General features: G+C 35.2%; 2 protein-coding genes across 4 annotated transcripts; one reads left to right on the plus strand and one right to left on the minus strand.

Annotated features, from left to right (window-relative positions):
- Positions 1-309: 309 nt before the first annotated feature.
- LOC129881603 (uncharacterized) lies at positions 310-1,413 on the plus strand. Its single transcript, XM_055955762.1, has one exon. It carries the CDS (start codon positions 633-635, stop codon positions 1,260-1,262), a length of 630 nt encoding a protein of 209 aa, XP_055811737.1. The 5' UTR covers positions 310-632; the 3' UTR covers positions 1,263-1,413.
- Positions 1,414-4,362: 2,949 nt separating this feature from the next.
- On the minus strand, positions 4,363-8,940 carry LOC129882511 (uncharacterized). 3 transcript variants are annotated; one of them, XM_055956828.1, is made up of 2 exons: positions 8,819-8,940; positions 4,363-5,424 (listed from the first exon to the last, which is right to left on the minus strand). In XM_055956828.1, exon 2 carries the CDS (start codon positions 5,417-5,419, stop codon positions 4,727-4,729), a length of 693 nt encoding a protein of 230 aa, XP_055812803.1. In that variant the 5' UTR covers positions 5,420-5,424; positions 8,819-8,940; the 3' UTR covers positions 4,363-4,726. The 3 variants fall into 3 exon arrangements, with proteins under 3 accessions (XP_055812803.1, XP_055812804.1, XP_055812801.1); XM_055956829.1 differs by having other exon boundaries at positions 4,363-5,429; XM_055956826.1 differs by having other exon boundaries at positions 4,363-5,436.
- Between the last annotated feature and the right edge of the window lie 8,165 nt (positions 8,941-17,105).

Raw genomic sequence — 17,105 nt, forward strand, 5'->3', positions numbered from 1 at the left:
TCTTGTGTAGACGTAACAAAACAAAATACTAGTAATAATACTGGGTTTGAAAATCAGGTAGTAAAATATAATTAGGCAGAAGACAGTATAGAGCGGTGGATTAGTTAGGTAAAGGGGTTGAAATATTGATCTGGGTATCAAATTATATTTTAAACAAATATTATTTTCTTTTGATGTTGCTTTGAAAAAAAAAATCAGAGAGAATCAAGAAATTGGATACAGACCAATTTGATAAAGTGATTTATTAGTAGTGTATTATTCAACGTGGTATGATTCTATATGATTGTGAATTTGAGATGATTTTATGTAAGTATATATTTGGGATGAAAGCGAATCCGTGTTTGCAGATTAAGCACGCCACGATATTGTTCTCCCCAATCTGAGTCAATTATTTCATGTGTCCCACTCCAATCCCTTTTCCTTATAACACAACACAATTCGTCTCCTCTTGGACCATTATCATCATCATTGTCTACTAAAGCCCTAAGGCCATGCAGTTGGTTGTTGTCATTAAAGGGAAATTGCCCGCCATCCTGCATTTAATTCCAACTTTTACTTTCTCCATCTAATTCATATAGTTATAGTAATAATAGTATACCCTCTCTCTCTCTGATTCGATTCTCAACCCCAGAATGGACGTGGAATCAAAACAAGACAACAAATCCCCTGGTATGGCTCCTCCAAATTACAGATCCTCCAAGAAGAAAAGAGCAAGAAATTGCTGCTTCATCTGCCTGGCTGTCCTTCTCCTTCTAGGGCTTCTCTTCCTCATCTTGGGCTTAACTGTTTTCAAAGCCAAAAAGCCTGTCATGACCGTAAACGACGTTTCCCTAGGGAATTTGGGCGTCTCTTTTGACATCGCCCGACTCCAAGTTCACCTCAACGTTACCCTTAACGCCCATCTCTCTGTCAAAAATCCTAATCGGGTCGGGTTCAAATACGACTCCACCTCTGCTATCCTCCAGTACAAGGGACAAGTTGTCGGAGATGCCCCTGTTCCGTCCGGCAAAATTGGCTCCGGTGAGACGCGTCCAATGAATATCTCCCTCACCGTGATGGCCGATCGATTGCTTTCAGACTCCAGCTTATATTCCGATGTCATGTCCGGTGCGTTACCCCTCACTACTTACGTCAAATTGTCTGGGGTCGTCCATGTTCTATTCAAGATTCAAGTCAAGTCTTCCTCTACCTGCGATTTGTTCATCGATGTTCTTAACAGGAAGCTTGTCAACCAGACTTGTCATTATAAGACAAAGCTATGATGCTCCACATACACTTCCTGTTGATTGCTTACTGTTTCTTTTTTTCCTTTCTTCTCTTCTGTACCACAATTAGAATTTGATTTCGGAATACTATTTATCATTTTTATTAGCTCCCACTTGATATATATATATACAAATATCTTGTCCTAAATGTTGGAGTATTTGCTTTGTACAAGAAGATAACTTCCTATTGTCTGCTAACACTTTCTGTCTACTTCAATTGAAAGGCAAAGCATACATCAAGTACAACTTTGACTTGCATAATGAGATAGGTTACACACAAAAAGACAAGTCTTATCTAGTATAATACAGGTGAGGGCTAACGGAAATTAAGTTTGCAGTACAGTTACTCTTTGTTTCTTCTGGTCTTGAACCAAAGTACAATAATGGAGTTAGTGACAACATGTAATTCCTATTCATTCATTTTCTCGTATTGCAAATCAAAAATCGTTTATTCCATTCTGCAAATTTTGTAGTTGAAATGGTAAGTGTTGGAAATAAGACATCTTTGTTTCTACCACCGTGATAAAAGCTGTTTAAGTGTAGCTACTCGTAAAGTGCAAGTGGTTGTCATACTCAACCCCAAGTGATGACGTCCATGAATTAAAACAAGGATAGTACAAGTGTTTCTTATGAAGGACCGGATCTGGTTCAACCAGCATATTGGGAACCTTTGCTATTAACTTGATGCAATTTCATCATTTCGGTCTTTTACTGTCATATACAGCAGAGAGTACAAGAAAACTTGCAGAGTTGTGTTGAGCTTCATTTTACAAAAGGATTGGATGTTAGTTGCAATTTACAAGTTGAAGTGCAGTGTATCTGTTATGAAAAATGAAATGGAGATGCTTCTTTGAATGAGGTATACCATTTTTAAGTCAGAAGCTAGGGAGTGAATATTTGCCTGCCATGAAATAAACTAGGAGCTGCAAAGAAAAATTTGACAGAAACAATCATGGAAAAAGTACATTCTGTAGATGGAGTTATTTCCTTCAAGTGGAATGTGATTTGGATCTCCTATTATTAAACAAGTTGAATTTCTTTATGTTCCTGAGTTATCATGTTAGACACAATGTGCTTATCTCAACCATGTAACAATAGACTGAAGCATGGGAACAGACAAGTTGTGGGAAGACAAGGAAGCTTCTTAGATATTTGTATTCTGATTACTTATAATCCTTACAGTTACTATGTTGTTGTCACTTAAGAGCAAGACACCTAAATAATAAAACGTATCTAAGTTTATGAATACAGGTGTTTCTGATTATTTAGGTAAATTTAACGATGCCCTTTCATCAATCATGAGCCTATGAGCTTGATATAATAGCAATATCATGCTTGTATCACAAACCTCTCTTGCCCCCCATACTGACCACCACTAATTGATGCGTAGGGCCATTAATGCGCAGCAGAATGTAAAACAGATTGGTGTTTGAATTCCAACTACCAAAGTGCGTGCTTGTCACTTGGTCGTTTGGTGGGAAACAAGTATTCTCTAGATAAGTTATTCCTCCATGTATATGGGATAACGTATCACATTACTAAGGTAAAAATGGTGGGATAAATAATCCAAAGACTACTTAATACCTCCAACCAAAATCAAGATAAAATAATCCTGCATTTTATCAAGGGATTATTACCATAGTTAAATGTCATAATAGATGGATCCTTATAAGTAAAGATTTTACTATATCCTCATCAATTATTTTATTTTTATTTTATAAAAGCACGATATGGTGGTCTTTTTCTTTTGTTTTAGTTCCCTTTCACCCCTTGGAGAGTTTTTGCCTTTTCCACCATTTTTCTTCATTGGCACCAATTAGAAACAAACGCCATATTTTGCGCATTTGGTTGAAAGCTGCATAGCACCAGACGCAAGAAAATCAAAAGGGGGAAAAAGGTGCAGAACTCGACATAGATATGGGCTTTGAATTTGGACAAATACACCAATATACATGGTATCTGATAGTGTCTTTTTTTCCTTTCATTTTCAAAACACTTTTAGGCCATTGGAATTGGAGTGTTGCTGCAGGTACAGTGTATATGTTCCATTGGAGGACCCCTTGAATCCCAGCATTCAAATTACCTGTCTCCCATCTCCTTTTCCTGCTAACTGCTCAGGACAACCTTACACTCTTAACACACTTCCTTAATTTCCCAACGTAAACTTGAAACTTTTCTTAACCTGCTAATAAAAGACCAAGAGAACAAGTTCCTATATAAACTTCAATTGAGTGAACTTATCAGCTTGCAGTTCTATTCTGATAAAAATTCTGAATCTGGCTTCTTCTGTTCTCATTTGGTACTACTAGACAGACCACATCTAAATGGCAGGAGATCAACCTAAAGACTCCAATTTTATTGGGGATAGACACAAGGATAGAAGCTGGTGTACTGTGTCTGCTATTGTCGTTCTTTCCATCTTCTTCACTGTTGGCATTGTAGCTCTAATATTGACATTGACCATATTGAGGACGAAGGAACCTCACATTAAACTGTCATCTGTAGCAATCCAAGGATTTCCGCACATATCTACTGGCCTGCTCTACAAATAAAACTGAACATTACCTTGGACCTTAAGATTCAGCTTCAAAATCCATGGAGGCATATGGATGGAAAAAGACGAGTTCACGCTCCACACCTAACAAGTTTTGAGGAATTTATGTGTTTTGGGAGTGTCCAGCAGACAATTTTCTGCAAGACCCCACTGACTATCTCAATAATGATATGTAGTGCTGGTCCTCAAATTCATTTGGGTTGACAATGCATACACCGTTTATGAAGCCTGAGATTCTCAAGCTAAATAATCTGTGATCGATCGTGCATTATCACGGAAGTGATGAGATGCCAACAGGACTGAAATTTATGTAACGACCAGAATGAGCAAAGTCGGTTCATGAAATATTTGTCCGCTTACAATCCTTGATGAATCATGACAAAGTACAAAAATATAAAAAACGAACATAAGAGTTGTCCAAACCAAAGGCAACATTTCCACATGCACTTTCTAAATCCATAAACTACAGGCTCATTTTTTCTTGTTAATTATCTTCTCCTATGGGAGACAACTGACAAGTTTTTGAAGGATATATGCTCGACATAAATGAAAGTACCAAAATGGCCAACAATCAACTATCACAATAAATACACACTTTTGTCCGCAACGGACTACATCCGAAGTTGCAAAAGCCTATACATTATACTGCTACAAGAGTACAGTCACTCAATACTGAAATTAAATTTTACATAATTAGCACATAAAACTCCTAGAATCACAAGTAAATTCTGGATTAGCAGTCGTGATTTTAACAACCTAAACGCTATGTTAATGCTCTACGACATCCAAGTATGAGGTTAGCCACCACACTAAAAATGAGTGAGGTTGGCACGTACTAGAATCAACATCCAGCAGAGAACCCAGATTTCTTCACATAGTTATTACTACCTTGCAACATAAATATATGTCAAAATATAAGCTTTTTGCATAATCCTTTGTCAATTCTTTTATAATGACTTGCAGGCTTCATTGGAGCACCAGGGCAAGTATCAGAAACTCCACTAAGATGAGATGCAGAGGTAGGTGTCTTGTATCCATCAGAATCTGAAAGTGGAGTTGAGGCTTTCGAATAAAGATCCTCTTTCTGTTTTGAGGTAACAACTTCTAGGAGAGAATTGTACAACAATTCAAATAACATCTCATCCTCAGAAACCGTTCCCACATTGTCTGAGTGATCAACATGTTCACTGAAATTCAAAGTCTCCTCAAAGTTAAGCTGACGTGTCACTTTGGCTCGTGAATCTGTAAAATATTTTTTACATTGTGGGGCAAGCATTGGTTCATCTGGTCCAGGAGCAAATGGATCAAACCCCAAGCCCTTTGTATAAACCAGGTCACCAAAATGTTGAGAATTAAAGTAACAAGTCCTGTGAAGAGAAGACCAAACTGGTGAACAACACCCATCTACGTGGTCGCCACCTTCTCGGGTGGAATCAGGAGTGATTGGACCTAGAGGATCAGATGGTTTTGTTGGAAATTGAGGTAACCACTTATCAAATTCTGCTCTTGGAGACTGATCACATCCCTTCAATTTCTTAACAATGGAGTACTGAGAAAAACTTTCTTCCTTATTTCCATCAGCACCAACATCAGTGTCCATAATTCCTGCACTATTCACTAATAAAGATAGAGTTTTGATATGAAAAATATGCTCAATGCAACTGAAGGAAAGGATAAACTGTAAATAGGTAATTAGAGGATTTAATCTATCATATAACGTGAAAGAACCAACAACCACTTGATCTCCTACATCTTCTTATCACATAATCACCCAAAATGTTAACCCCACACATGTGTAGCATCTCCGAAAGTTCCCAAAGTCTTTGATTAAAACCAAAGAAGTATTTCTTGTTGAGTCGTTCATTTTTCCCTCTTAATTCCGGCTAGAACAACAACAACAATAACAACCCAGTGAAATTCCACAACGTGGGGTCTGGGGAGGGTAAAGTGTACGCAGACTTTACTCCTACCAAGGTAGGACGGCTGCTTCCGAAAGACCCTCGACTCAATAAAAGCATAAAAAAGGTTAGATAAGGCTAAGAAGTTCAAAACGATATGGGAAAGTAAATAATGAGAGCGACACAGATAAAATAGAGTAATCAAAGTACAGAAAGTAATAGATAATAATAGAAATCAGAGTACAAGAAATTATAGTGCGCTAATGCGCCTACTCATAAGGGAGAATAACGAGACTATGTACTAGCCTTCTACCCTAATGTGGGTCCTCCACACCCTCCTATCTAAGGTCATATCCTCAGTAAGCTGTAGTTGCGCCATGTCCTGTCTAATCACCTCTCCCAATATTTCTTTGGCCTATCCCTACCTCTTCTGAAACCATCCATGGCCAACCTCTCACACCTCCGCACTGGGGCATCTGTGTCTCTCCTCTTCACATGCCCAAACCATCTCAGTCGCATTTTTTGCATCTTGTCTTCCACCGAGGTCACTCCTACCTTGTCCCAAATAGCCTCATTTCTAATCCTGTCGCTCCTAGTATGCCCACACATCCATCTCAACATTCTCATCTCGGCAACTTTCATCTTTTGAACGTGAGAAACCTTAACTGGCCAACACTCCGCCCCATATAACATAGCCGATCTAACCACCACTTTGTAGAACTTGCCCTTAAGTTGTGGTGGCACCTTCTTGTCACATAGCACACCGAAAGCAAGCCTTCATTTCATCCACTCTGCCCCAATAAAGTGTGTGACATCATCGTCAATCTCCCCGTTGCCTTGCATGATAGACCCAAGGTACTTGAAACTACTTTTGTTTTGGATGGCCTGGTCACCAAGCCTAACTTCCGTGTCAACCTCCTGAGGTGTCTCACTGAACTTGCACTCTAAGTACTCTGTATTGGTCCTACTCAGCTTAAACCCTTTAGACTCCAAGGTATGTCTCCAATCCTCCAGCTTAGCGTTAACTCCACTACGAGTCTCATTGATCAGGACTATGTCATCCGCGAAAAGCATACACCATGGCACCTCACCTTGAATTTGTCGCGTCAATCCATCCATCACCAAGACAAATAAAAACGGACTAAGAGTTGATCCTTGATGCAACCCCATCACAACTGAGAAGTGTTTTGAGTCCCCTCTTACTATCCTTAACCTGGTTTTGGCACCCTCATATCCTTGATCACCCTAATGTACGTCACAGGTACACCTTTAGCCTCCAGACATCTCCATAGTATCTCTCGTGGAACTTTATCGTAAGCCTTCTTTAGGTCGATGAATACCATATGCAAGTCCCTCTTCCTCTCCCTATACTGCTCCACCAGTCTCCTCATAAAATGGATGGCTTTTGTAGTTGAGTGTCACGGCATAAATCTGAACTAGTTCTCTGAAATAGACACGTCTCTCATCACCCTCATCTCCACCACTCATTCCAACACTTTCATAGTATGGCTTGGAAGCTTGATACCTCTATAGTTGTTGCAGCTCTGGATATCCCCCTTGTTTTTGTATAAAGGGATCATTACGCTCGACCTCCATTCTTCGGACATCGTTGCCATCTTAAAGATGACATTAAATAACCTAGTCAGACACTCCAAACCTACCGAGCTCGCGCTCTTTCAAAATTTCCCAGGAATCTCGTCAGGTCCGTTCGCTCTTCCCCAGCGCATCCTACGAACAACACCCTTAACCTTCTCGACCGTAATACTCTTGCAATCCCCAAAATCGTGACGCCTCCCTGTATGTTCCAAATCTCCCAACACAATCTCTTTGTTTCCTTCTTCATTCAAGAGTTTATGGAAGTATGACTGTCATCTCTGTTTAATGAGGGTCTCCTCTACCAATACTCTTCCATGCTCGTCCTTAATGCACTTCACTTGATCCACATCGCGTGCCCTTCCCTCCCACGCCTTGGATACCCTAAACCCTAATTCCGGCTAGAAATCAATAGGTAAAGCTTCTTCTTTTTTCACAGACAAGTAAGCTTATTTCTTCATTTTAGCAGTTGGAGAAGAAAAGATTTAGGAAAACTCCATGAGTGAAAGCTAATACAAGGAGCACAACAAAAGTAAATCTGGCGAAAAGGAAGGAAAAATATCACGAAACCATGTGTGGAGTTTATCCTTCAAGAAACTGGGGGTGTGCTCGACGGCGCTATTACTGAAAATAAATTGTATTAAATTAACGGAAAAGGGCCAAAATTACCCTTCAACTATTTGAAATAGAGCATATATACCCTTAAGCTATATTCTGCATCAAAAACATCCTTCCCTTCATACTATTAGCTCAAAAATACCCTTCACGTCATACTATTGGCTCACTTCTACCTCTCCATTTAACGGAATGAAATGTGGCATCCCATATGTAATAATTTACGCCACGTAAGATCTCCACAAAAACACCCCACCATATAAGCATCCTTGACTCCCGTAGTTATGGTTTCCTTGACTATCATAATTATGACTGCCACAATTAATTTGTAGCAGTTTTTAAGCAACTCCCACAACAATTTGCGGCAGTTAGACACCCCTGCTTGTTGCCTGGCTTTAGGAAAAACACTTAAGCTACTTCCTAAGCATCTATTGATCACGTTGAATGTACGATTATGCTTAATTGATGGAGTGTGGTGGGGTGCTTATGTGGAGATCCTATGTGAAGTAAATTAATATACATGAAATGCCACATTTTGATCCATCAAACATGGGGTTGAAGTGAGCCAATAGTATGACACGAAGGTATTTTTGAGCCAGAATATAATTTAAGTGATAGTTAAATTAAACTAAGCCCATCAAATCAACAAAATAAATGATTTAGGACAAACATTTCTAGGTTTTCGCAACAATGTTAAGAGGGGGAAAAAACTACAAGGGCAAGCACAAAAGAAAGCCTAGCCTACTAAAAACAGAAAAAGGGTAGTGGGGAATTAGTATTAATTAAGGAGGAAACGAATGGAATTATCCTCACGAGTTGAAGAGTATATATATATTGGCAGGAGAGAATGGATTGATTGAAATGAAGAAGAAGTAGAGAATTATCAGTTTTACCTGGCAAACAAGGTTACAGCAACCAAAGATCTATACACACCGGCAGCCGGAAATGTAGGAGAGATCCCGTTCTACAGAAAATGAACTAAAAGGTAACATTCAACTCTCAAGTTTGACCAATCAACATCAAAATCCACTTAAAAAATTGATTTAAGTTATTGGGGTCCGAAAAGTAATTTTAAAATCAGATGAAAATCATTTAGGCTCTTGGAAAATCAATTAGTAACTGAAATTTATGTAATTATACAATCTAGTAAAAATAATGACTTGTTTATTTGTCATAATATAATTTATAAGTGTACTTTTTGGTTGCACTTATATAATTACAAGATTATATAAAATTTTAAAAATAAAAATTAATTATCTAAAATTAAAAATATACATCAAACAAAGAAGGAGATTTATAAATGATATTAAATTAAATATTTAAGATATATGTTCTTAACTAATATTATAAAAAAAATTGATTTATATTTTTTAAATTAGTATATTTTAATTAAATTAATCGTAAAAATTGAACATACAATATTTCTATGAATATCATAAAATACATGTTTGACAAAATAATCTATCTATCTATACTATATTAAAAATATGAAGGTTTTTAAAATATTGTTTGAATTTTTTGCCCTTCATTTAAAACTTCGTTTTAGATAAAATCTCTTTTTAACAATTTTTATCAAATAATTATCATTTAATTATTATACTAATATCTAGGAACCAACTAAAATTTTGATCGCTAAATGAATTATAATTTCCCTATAAAAAATTATAATTAGAATTACTAATATTTTTTGGTGAAAAAATAAAAAATTGATGTGAGCTTGCTTTTAGTTTTAGGATTCTTTCGATTTTTTTTATATTTGAAATTCTTACTACCAATTAGGATTCATTATAGATTTAGAGTTTTGCTGACAATTAGGTTTATTATTGTGTATATCTTTAATCAGATTTAGGTTTAATATATCACCTTAGGTTTTATTCTTAATTAACAAATAATGCTTACATTGTCGTTTTGCCTAATGTAATGAAGTTGGAGTTTAAATTTTAGGAATCATCACTCATATACTACATGAAAAGAGGTATGATTTTTATTTTCTTTTTGCAATTTACTCATTACTTTACTTTTCATTTATTTTTTACTCCCCACCCCACCCCACCCCATATTAGAGTAACTCATGTTTTGTATAAAGTGTGGTGTCAATTTTAAACTTTTACCGATAAATGCAAATGATTTTACAAAATAAGATGAAACAAGAGTAATTAAGAGTAGAAAATATTTATTATGGTCGAGGCATGCCAACTCATACTTGTGTGAGGCATTAATTGAATGACAAATGGACAGTTGTGGGCCCACTTGTCAGGTTGTCAAAGACCCATTGTCCTTTATCATTGCCCTTTTCCTCTTCTTTCATCTATCATTCATCTGTAGTTTGTGTGAAATCCATCGGTGGCCTCTTAAAGTTGACATTAATTTTTACTTAGACACTTAAATCAGGAGATATTTATTTTAGATATCTAATGTAAGGGTCTGATGTGTCATGTTGACACTTTTTACACAGCTAACACCTCGCGTGTTTTCCACCTACCTGAGGTGTGTAGAAGCTATTTTTTCATCTGATGTGGCATCAAACAAGGCCTATAACGGTCATATCTCTCGTATCTATATATTTATGCCCTTTCTTCTTCAATTTTTTCCTAATTTCTTAGCTTGTTTCTCTGATTTGGAAAAAGAAAAAGGCAAAAATTAATTTTCTCTCTTCTTCTTTGTTTTTCTCTCTTTCATGTCATTTTTCTCCTACACTTTCATGTCGAGCTTCTCCAACTCTTTCATGGACTCTTTGGATGAATGTCGATATTGTAAATATAGTAATGAAGTATTATTAAAGACTTCTTGGACCCAACTAAATTCAGGTCGTAGATTTTTTACTTGTAAACTTTCAAATGTAAAGTTATTCTTTATGTTAATATTTTTACTCATATATTACAACTTTTATTCAATGTGAATCTTAAAGCTCCATTTATTTTTGGTAAGTACAACAAAAGAGGAATAAATATTTTATGTTAATTGTGGGCTTCTAATTATTTTTTTTGATTGATTTTGTAGAAAATGGGTGGCTGTGGTTTTTTTTATTGATATGAAGATCGACACCCTCCTCAAGCAAATAAGGTGATCTGGGGTTTGTTGAAGAAAGTCAAGGCTTTTGATGAAAAAATAAATCGAGCAAGAAATATATTTATTGTTGGTGTGATCGCTACTGGGTTGGTAATGTTTGGAATATGGAGATTGAAGCCTAATTGTTAAAATGTGTTGTGTTGTTCAGGTATAGGTGGTGGTCTATCATTAGGTATAGGTGGTGGTGTAGTATTATTTTGATGTTGTTATTGCTGTAAAGTTGTCTATGTTTTGGATGAAATGAATCTTTATGTTGTTGTTGCTGCTGTAAATTTCTAGCTAGGCCACATTTGTATGTATTTTGATGTTATTGTTGTATACAATTCACAATTCACATCTTGTTGAAGTGAATACATATTTCACTTATTAAAAGTTCAAAATCCTACAAATTGTTGGATATTGTGGTAGCTTTTCATTGCCTTCATCAATGGTATTCTGCATCAGGCGACAATTGCATTATGTGACATAACAATTTAATACCAAAAATATTTAACAATATCACAGTGTAACTCAAAAACATAATTCACAATGAACTCAAAGTTATCATTATGCTAAATACTACGATTAGTGGATTGGTTTAACAAGGTTACAATCCTCAAAAGTGTTTATTACGTTACATAGCAAAAAGTATTCAAAGTTGGTGCTGCTGTTACTTCTTTTTTTTTTGCCATTTGCTGCAACTGGGAGGTAGTGACAGCATCTCTATTTTTTCATCTCAAGCCTCTTGGTTTAAAACCAAGGTTTATGCCTGTTGAACTTGTATCCTTAAAATTTGAACCTATTGGTAGAATTATTTGACTTGAAGTCCCTGGCTGTTTTTACAGAAAAAGAAAAACCAAAATTAGTAAGTAAGCTGCACTTGTGAAGATTAGTATGTAACCAAAGGAGAAAACAACATACATTGAGTGGGTTCCACTTGCACTTGTGAATATGCCAAATCCAACATTACTTGATCCACCATATGATAGATTCTTTGTCCCCCCTTTTATAGAGTCTTCTCCAGTTGCTGCAACTTCTCTCTTTTGTCTAATAGTCTTTTTTCTCCTTCGAGGTAGTTGACTTGTTATTCCTCTTGTAAAAGGAATACTTGTATCCACATATGATGGTGGTTGGCTTGAGCTTGTATCATTCACCCTCATAACTCTACTTGTATCAGCGCAAACTGTTGTTGAAGAAGCATGTGTGCTTAATGTTGTTGATGCAGGTTGGCTGAATGTTGTTGGTTCAGGTTGGCTGAAGTTTTTTTGGTTCAGGTTGACTACTTCCTTATGAGCTTTGACCAGTAAATTATGAATTATGGGTAGCTGCTTCTGAACTTTGACCAATAACCTGAATATTTAAGCACAAAATATATGTTCATTAAAAATTCAACAAGTGATTAAAAAAGATACAAGCAAGTATAAATTATGTTACCTTACAATATCTCTTGTTATGACCTTGTTCTTTACACATGGAACAAGTCTGTTTCACCCCTTGTTTGGATATTTTTCCATACTTCTTTCTTGGTTCATCTTTGCTCTTTCTTCTATTTCTTGCAGGTCTACCAGGCATTGATTTAGGTTCAAGAGGTTCAATTCTTGGATTGTTAGTTTCAGGCCACATCTTCATATTTGGAATTGGTTGGATGAAATGACTATAAGCCTTTAAGAATGTATCCTTCTTATACCAATGCTCCATAAGAGGTTCAGGCTCCTGTTCTATGTGGCACAAAGCAGCAATAACATGTTGACATGGAATGCTTCTCAGTTGCCAAGTTCTACAACTACAAACTCTATTAGCCAAGTTAACTGTATGCTTGTACTCCCCTTCTTTAATCTCAAATCCAACATCAGCATTCCAAAACACCTTGCATGTCCTAGACTTGTCCTTATTCTCCTCTAAGATAAGTTTAGCCATAGGTGCAATATCAGATATTCATGTGTTGGCAAACTTAATCATGTCCACAGTTCTTGTCATTATCTTTCTCCTAATTTCCTCCAACATGGTTATTATAAATTTATGTCTACATGATATGATCCATGAGTTAAAGGTCTCGCATATGTTATTTTCAACTACATCACATTTGGAATGCTCTTGAAAGAATGTCCTAACCCATGACACTTTTGGATAATGCAATAAGTCAGAACAAATATCCTTACCAAGTTTGCTTATTTTATAAAGCTCATCCTTGAACTTCACCTCAAAACTTGTCTTTGAACATCTCCAGAATTATTTTCTCTTTTCCTCTCCCTTCTAGGTTTGATTCCAATTAGACCAAATAAATCTAGCACACCTTCTAACTTCAGCATTTGGTAGTAGTTCATCAACAACTGCATGAATACCCTGCAAAGAAAATAAAATGCAATTCAATACTTAATAGATAATCTAATAGCTTTAGCAAATGTAATAGGTAATTACCTTTTGCATATCTGTCATCACAGTAAGACCCTGTCCAGTACCCAACTGCAGGTCCTCTTTCAAGTAATTGATAAAGAAACTCCAACTATGCTTAATTTTCTTATCTACAACTATCTAGGCTATAGGAAACATCTGATTGTTTCCATTCTTGCCAACTACTACTAGAAGTTCACCCTTGCAAGCACCCTTTAAGAAACATCCATCAAATCCTATTATTCTTCTACATCCTTCCTTCCACCCCCTTTTCAATGCATCCAAGCACACATAGAAGTATACAAACAAATTCTTTCCTGGTGTAGTTTCTCTATCCATTCTTAAAAAATAGAACTACCAAGATTGGTCTGTTTTATAACCTCAGCATAATCACATAGTCTTGCAAATTTCATATTCTATTCACCCATGGATTCTCTAAGAATCAGTTGCTTTGTCTTGTAACAGATGGTCCTATCCACATACAATCCTAATTTCTCCTGCACAATTCTTGTATTTCTCAAATCTTTATGGATGATTGTTTAGTTATTTCATTCCTGAATTTGTTTGCTAGGAATTTACTTGTACATATTTTGTTCTTATTTGATGGAGAACACTTATGTATAGGATGGTAGTTTTTGATCAAAAAGTTACCAGAATCTCTATCAATTGCACCATAACACAATCATTTGCATTTTTCTTTGAATTTATATTTAGCCCTCACTCTATGAATTTCATTAGGCCTTAACTTAATCTGATAATTATTTTCTACTGCATAATTTGTCAAAGTCTTTCTAAATTGTTTAGCATTTTCAAAAATCATTCCAAGTTCAAAAATAGCAACTTCACATTCAGCATCATACCTGACATTTTTACTCTTCCTTCTTTCTGGTTGATCAACACCCCTAACAACTTCTACATCTATCACATCTGTGCTATTATCACTATCACAGTCTGAGCTATCAATATACTCTTCATCTCCTCCTAATCTGCCAACATATCTATCCTTCTTATTTCTTCCAATATCTTCAAAACCTCTATCAATACCAGCTTTACCTACTGGTATTTCTTCAGGTACTTTCTTTTTTCTCTTAGGATTAAGATTTCTTTTGTTCCTCCTTTCATATCTAAAGGATCTCAATTCTTCATCAACATCTGAACTATCTTCATCAAGAATGACATTTATATCTGAGTCACTACTATGCAAATCTGACTCATTCACATCTGAAACAGCCTCATTATCCACATTTCCAACATCAATAGAGTCTAGCCATGCTAAAAGACCAGCTGGAGTTGACAATTCCTCTAACTCATCAATTTCATGGACCACATAAACATGAAATTCATCACTATCTATTAAGTCTTTCACATAGTCGAACAACTGAATATCAGAAGTAACTTGGACAAATTCATTGTTAATTTCATTTTGACAGTAAAAACCCTTCACATTTGTGTACCCAAGGTCTTCAATGTATGAAAGAAACTCAACAAGGCTAAAATGATCTTTATCAAAGGCAACAACAAATACATCTAATTCTCCTCTGTAAGTAGGGTTAGGGTCTGTAATATCATGACCCCCATGATGAAAATATGTCAATATATAGTCGTTCATATCTCAAAAAGAAGACCCCAACATAAGAAAATACCCCAAAAGCCCCTTACTTTATCAGTGCAATTTCCAAAAAAAAAAACTAATAACAAAATTCTAATAGAGAGTGGACACAACCAGAACATACACCTTCTTCTTCAAGGATGAAACATGCAAACACAAGAAATAGTTGATAGAAATGTCAAAACGTCCAACAAAAATACAATCTCCAACACTTGATTTCAACCTTTAAATCTGGAAATTGGAAACATAAACTAACATAACAGTTAGTACTAACTAAGAATTGAATGAAAATCAAGAAAGATTGAACTTTCATATACTTACCTAGGTTTTGATCGGTGAACTTGAAGATAGGTTTCGCCTTTGAACTGAAGAGACAATAGAGAGAAAATGGTGTTGAAGATCAGCTTTTGACTATTTAATCTTAAAGCTATATGACGTGTAAAGAAGACAGTGTTGACATGATATAATTGGTCAACTAATCCATGTGGACGAAAGTGTAATACACGCTCTTGACTCCAACTTCAGATTATTTAAAAAGCGTCAACATGACACATCAGACCCTTACATTAGGTGTCTAAAATGAACATCTCCTGGTTTAGGTGTCTAAGTGAAAGTTGGTGTCAACTTTAAGGGCCACCGATGGGTTTGACCTTTATTCTTTATTTCTCTTCCAACATATCTGTTTTCTATTTTATTTAATGTTTTAATTTTTTTTACATAAGTGTTTATCTATTATTTGTAATATGAAACTTTTTTTATTGGTGAAAGTTGAATTCTCATATTGTGTAATCTTCTCTACTATTTTTTCTACCCCAAATTTGAAAAATAATAACATATAAGTTTTGATTTTGATAAAAAAAAAATTAAAATTTGCTATGGAAAATGAACATAAAAGGAGAAATTACCTAATTACACTATTTTATTTATCATATTTTTCATTACTCCCATTCATTTTTAAAATTTTCAAAAATCTCTTCTTTCTATCCGGATGCATTAATTCAATAATCCGGATACATTAATTCTGATTCATAAATTATCTCTATATTCAATATATCATGCTTTAAATGTTACTTGATGATACATAAAATCCTAATTAATGTATCTGGATTACTGAATTAATGTATCCAAATTACCATGTTTTTAAGGAATTTTTGTAAATTGAAAAATGGTAGAAAAAATATTAATTAACCCTTTACACTATGTGATTTATGTAAGTTATACAAAATAAAATGTGTCAAGCCCATGTAGATAATTAGAGGTTGTGAACCTAAAAAATCCGACTTAATTTTTTGAACAATCACTTATATTTTGGAAATTGCCTATATTAAAATCATTTTTGTTTCTTTTCCTTTTATTTTTCATTTATCGTACTGTAATTATTTACAATTTATTAAATATAAATTTGTAGAATGGTTCAATTTATATTAAATTTAAAATATATTAGTCCAAATAAATATTTTGGATTAATAAAATTGGGTCAATTATTTAAGCCCAATAAATGTGGATTTAATTAAAAACCTAAATCCATTGATTTGGGCTATAAAGATGACTCCACTTTGTTAAGCCCAATATCATCTCATCCTAGAGACACAGTTTCATGCCACATGTCAAAGTTAGGTGACAATCCAAGTCAAATTAAATAAGCCACTAAAATCATGCTACATGTCAAAATTAGGTGGCAATCCAAGTCAAATTAAATAGGCCACTAAAATCATGCCACATGTCAAAGTTAGGTGACAATCCAGGTCAAATTAAATAAGCCACTAAAAGCATGCCACATGTCAAAGTTATGTGGCAATCTAAGTCAAATTAAATGAGCCACTAGAATAATGCCACGTGTCTGTGTGACATGTTCTGACCAATCAAATTAAAACTCTTCAACAAAGAAATCTGATTGGTCAGTTCAAACCAACCAATCAAATCAAACCCTCATACCATTCCCTACAACTATAAATAGGGGTCCTCATTATTCTAAGAAAGGGTTTTTTTGAAGAACAAGAAGCAAGAAGAGAGCTCGTGGATAAAAAACCGCAAATTCTCTACAAAGCTATAAAGTTCAAGTAAAATTCAAGTTCAAGATCAAGAACGAAGAAGAATATCAAGAAGATCAAGATCAAGTTACTTGTTCACAT

The sequence above is a fragment of the Solanum dulcamara genome, chromosome 3 (genome assembly GCF_947179165.1).
Source record: "Solanum dulcamara chromosome 3, daSolDulc1.2, whole genome shotgun sequence".
Lineage (NCBI taxonomy): Eukaryota > Viridiplantae > Streptophyta > Magnoliopsida > Solanales > Solanaceae > Solanum > Solanum dulcamara.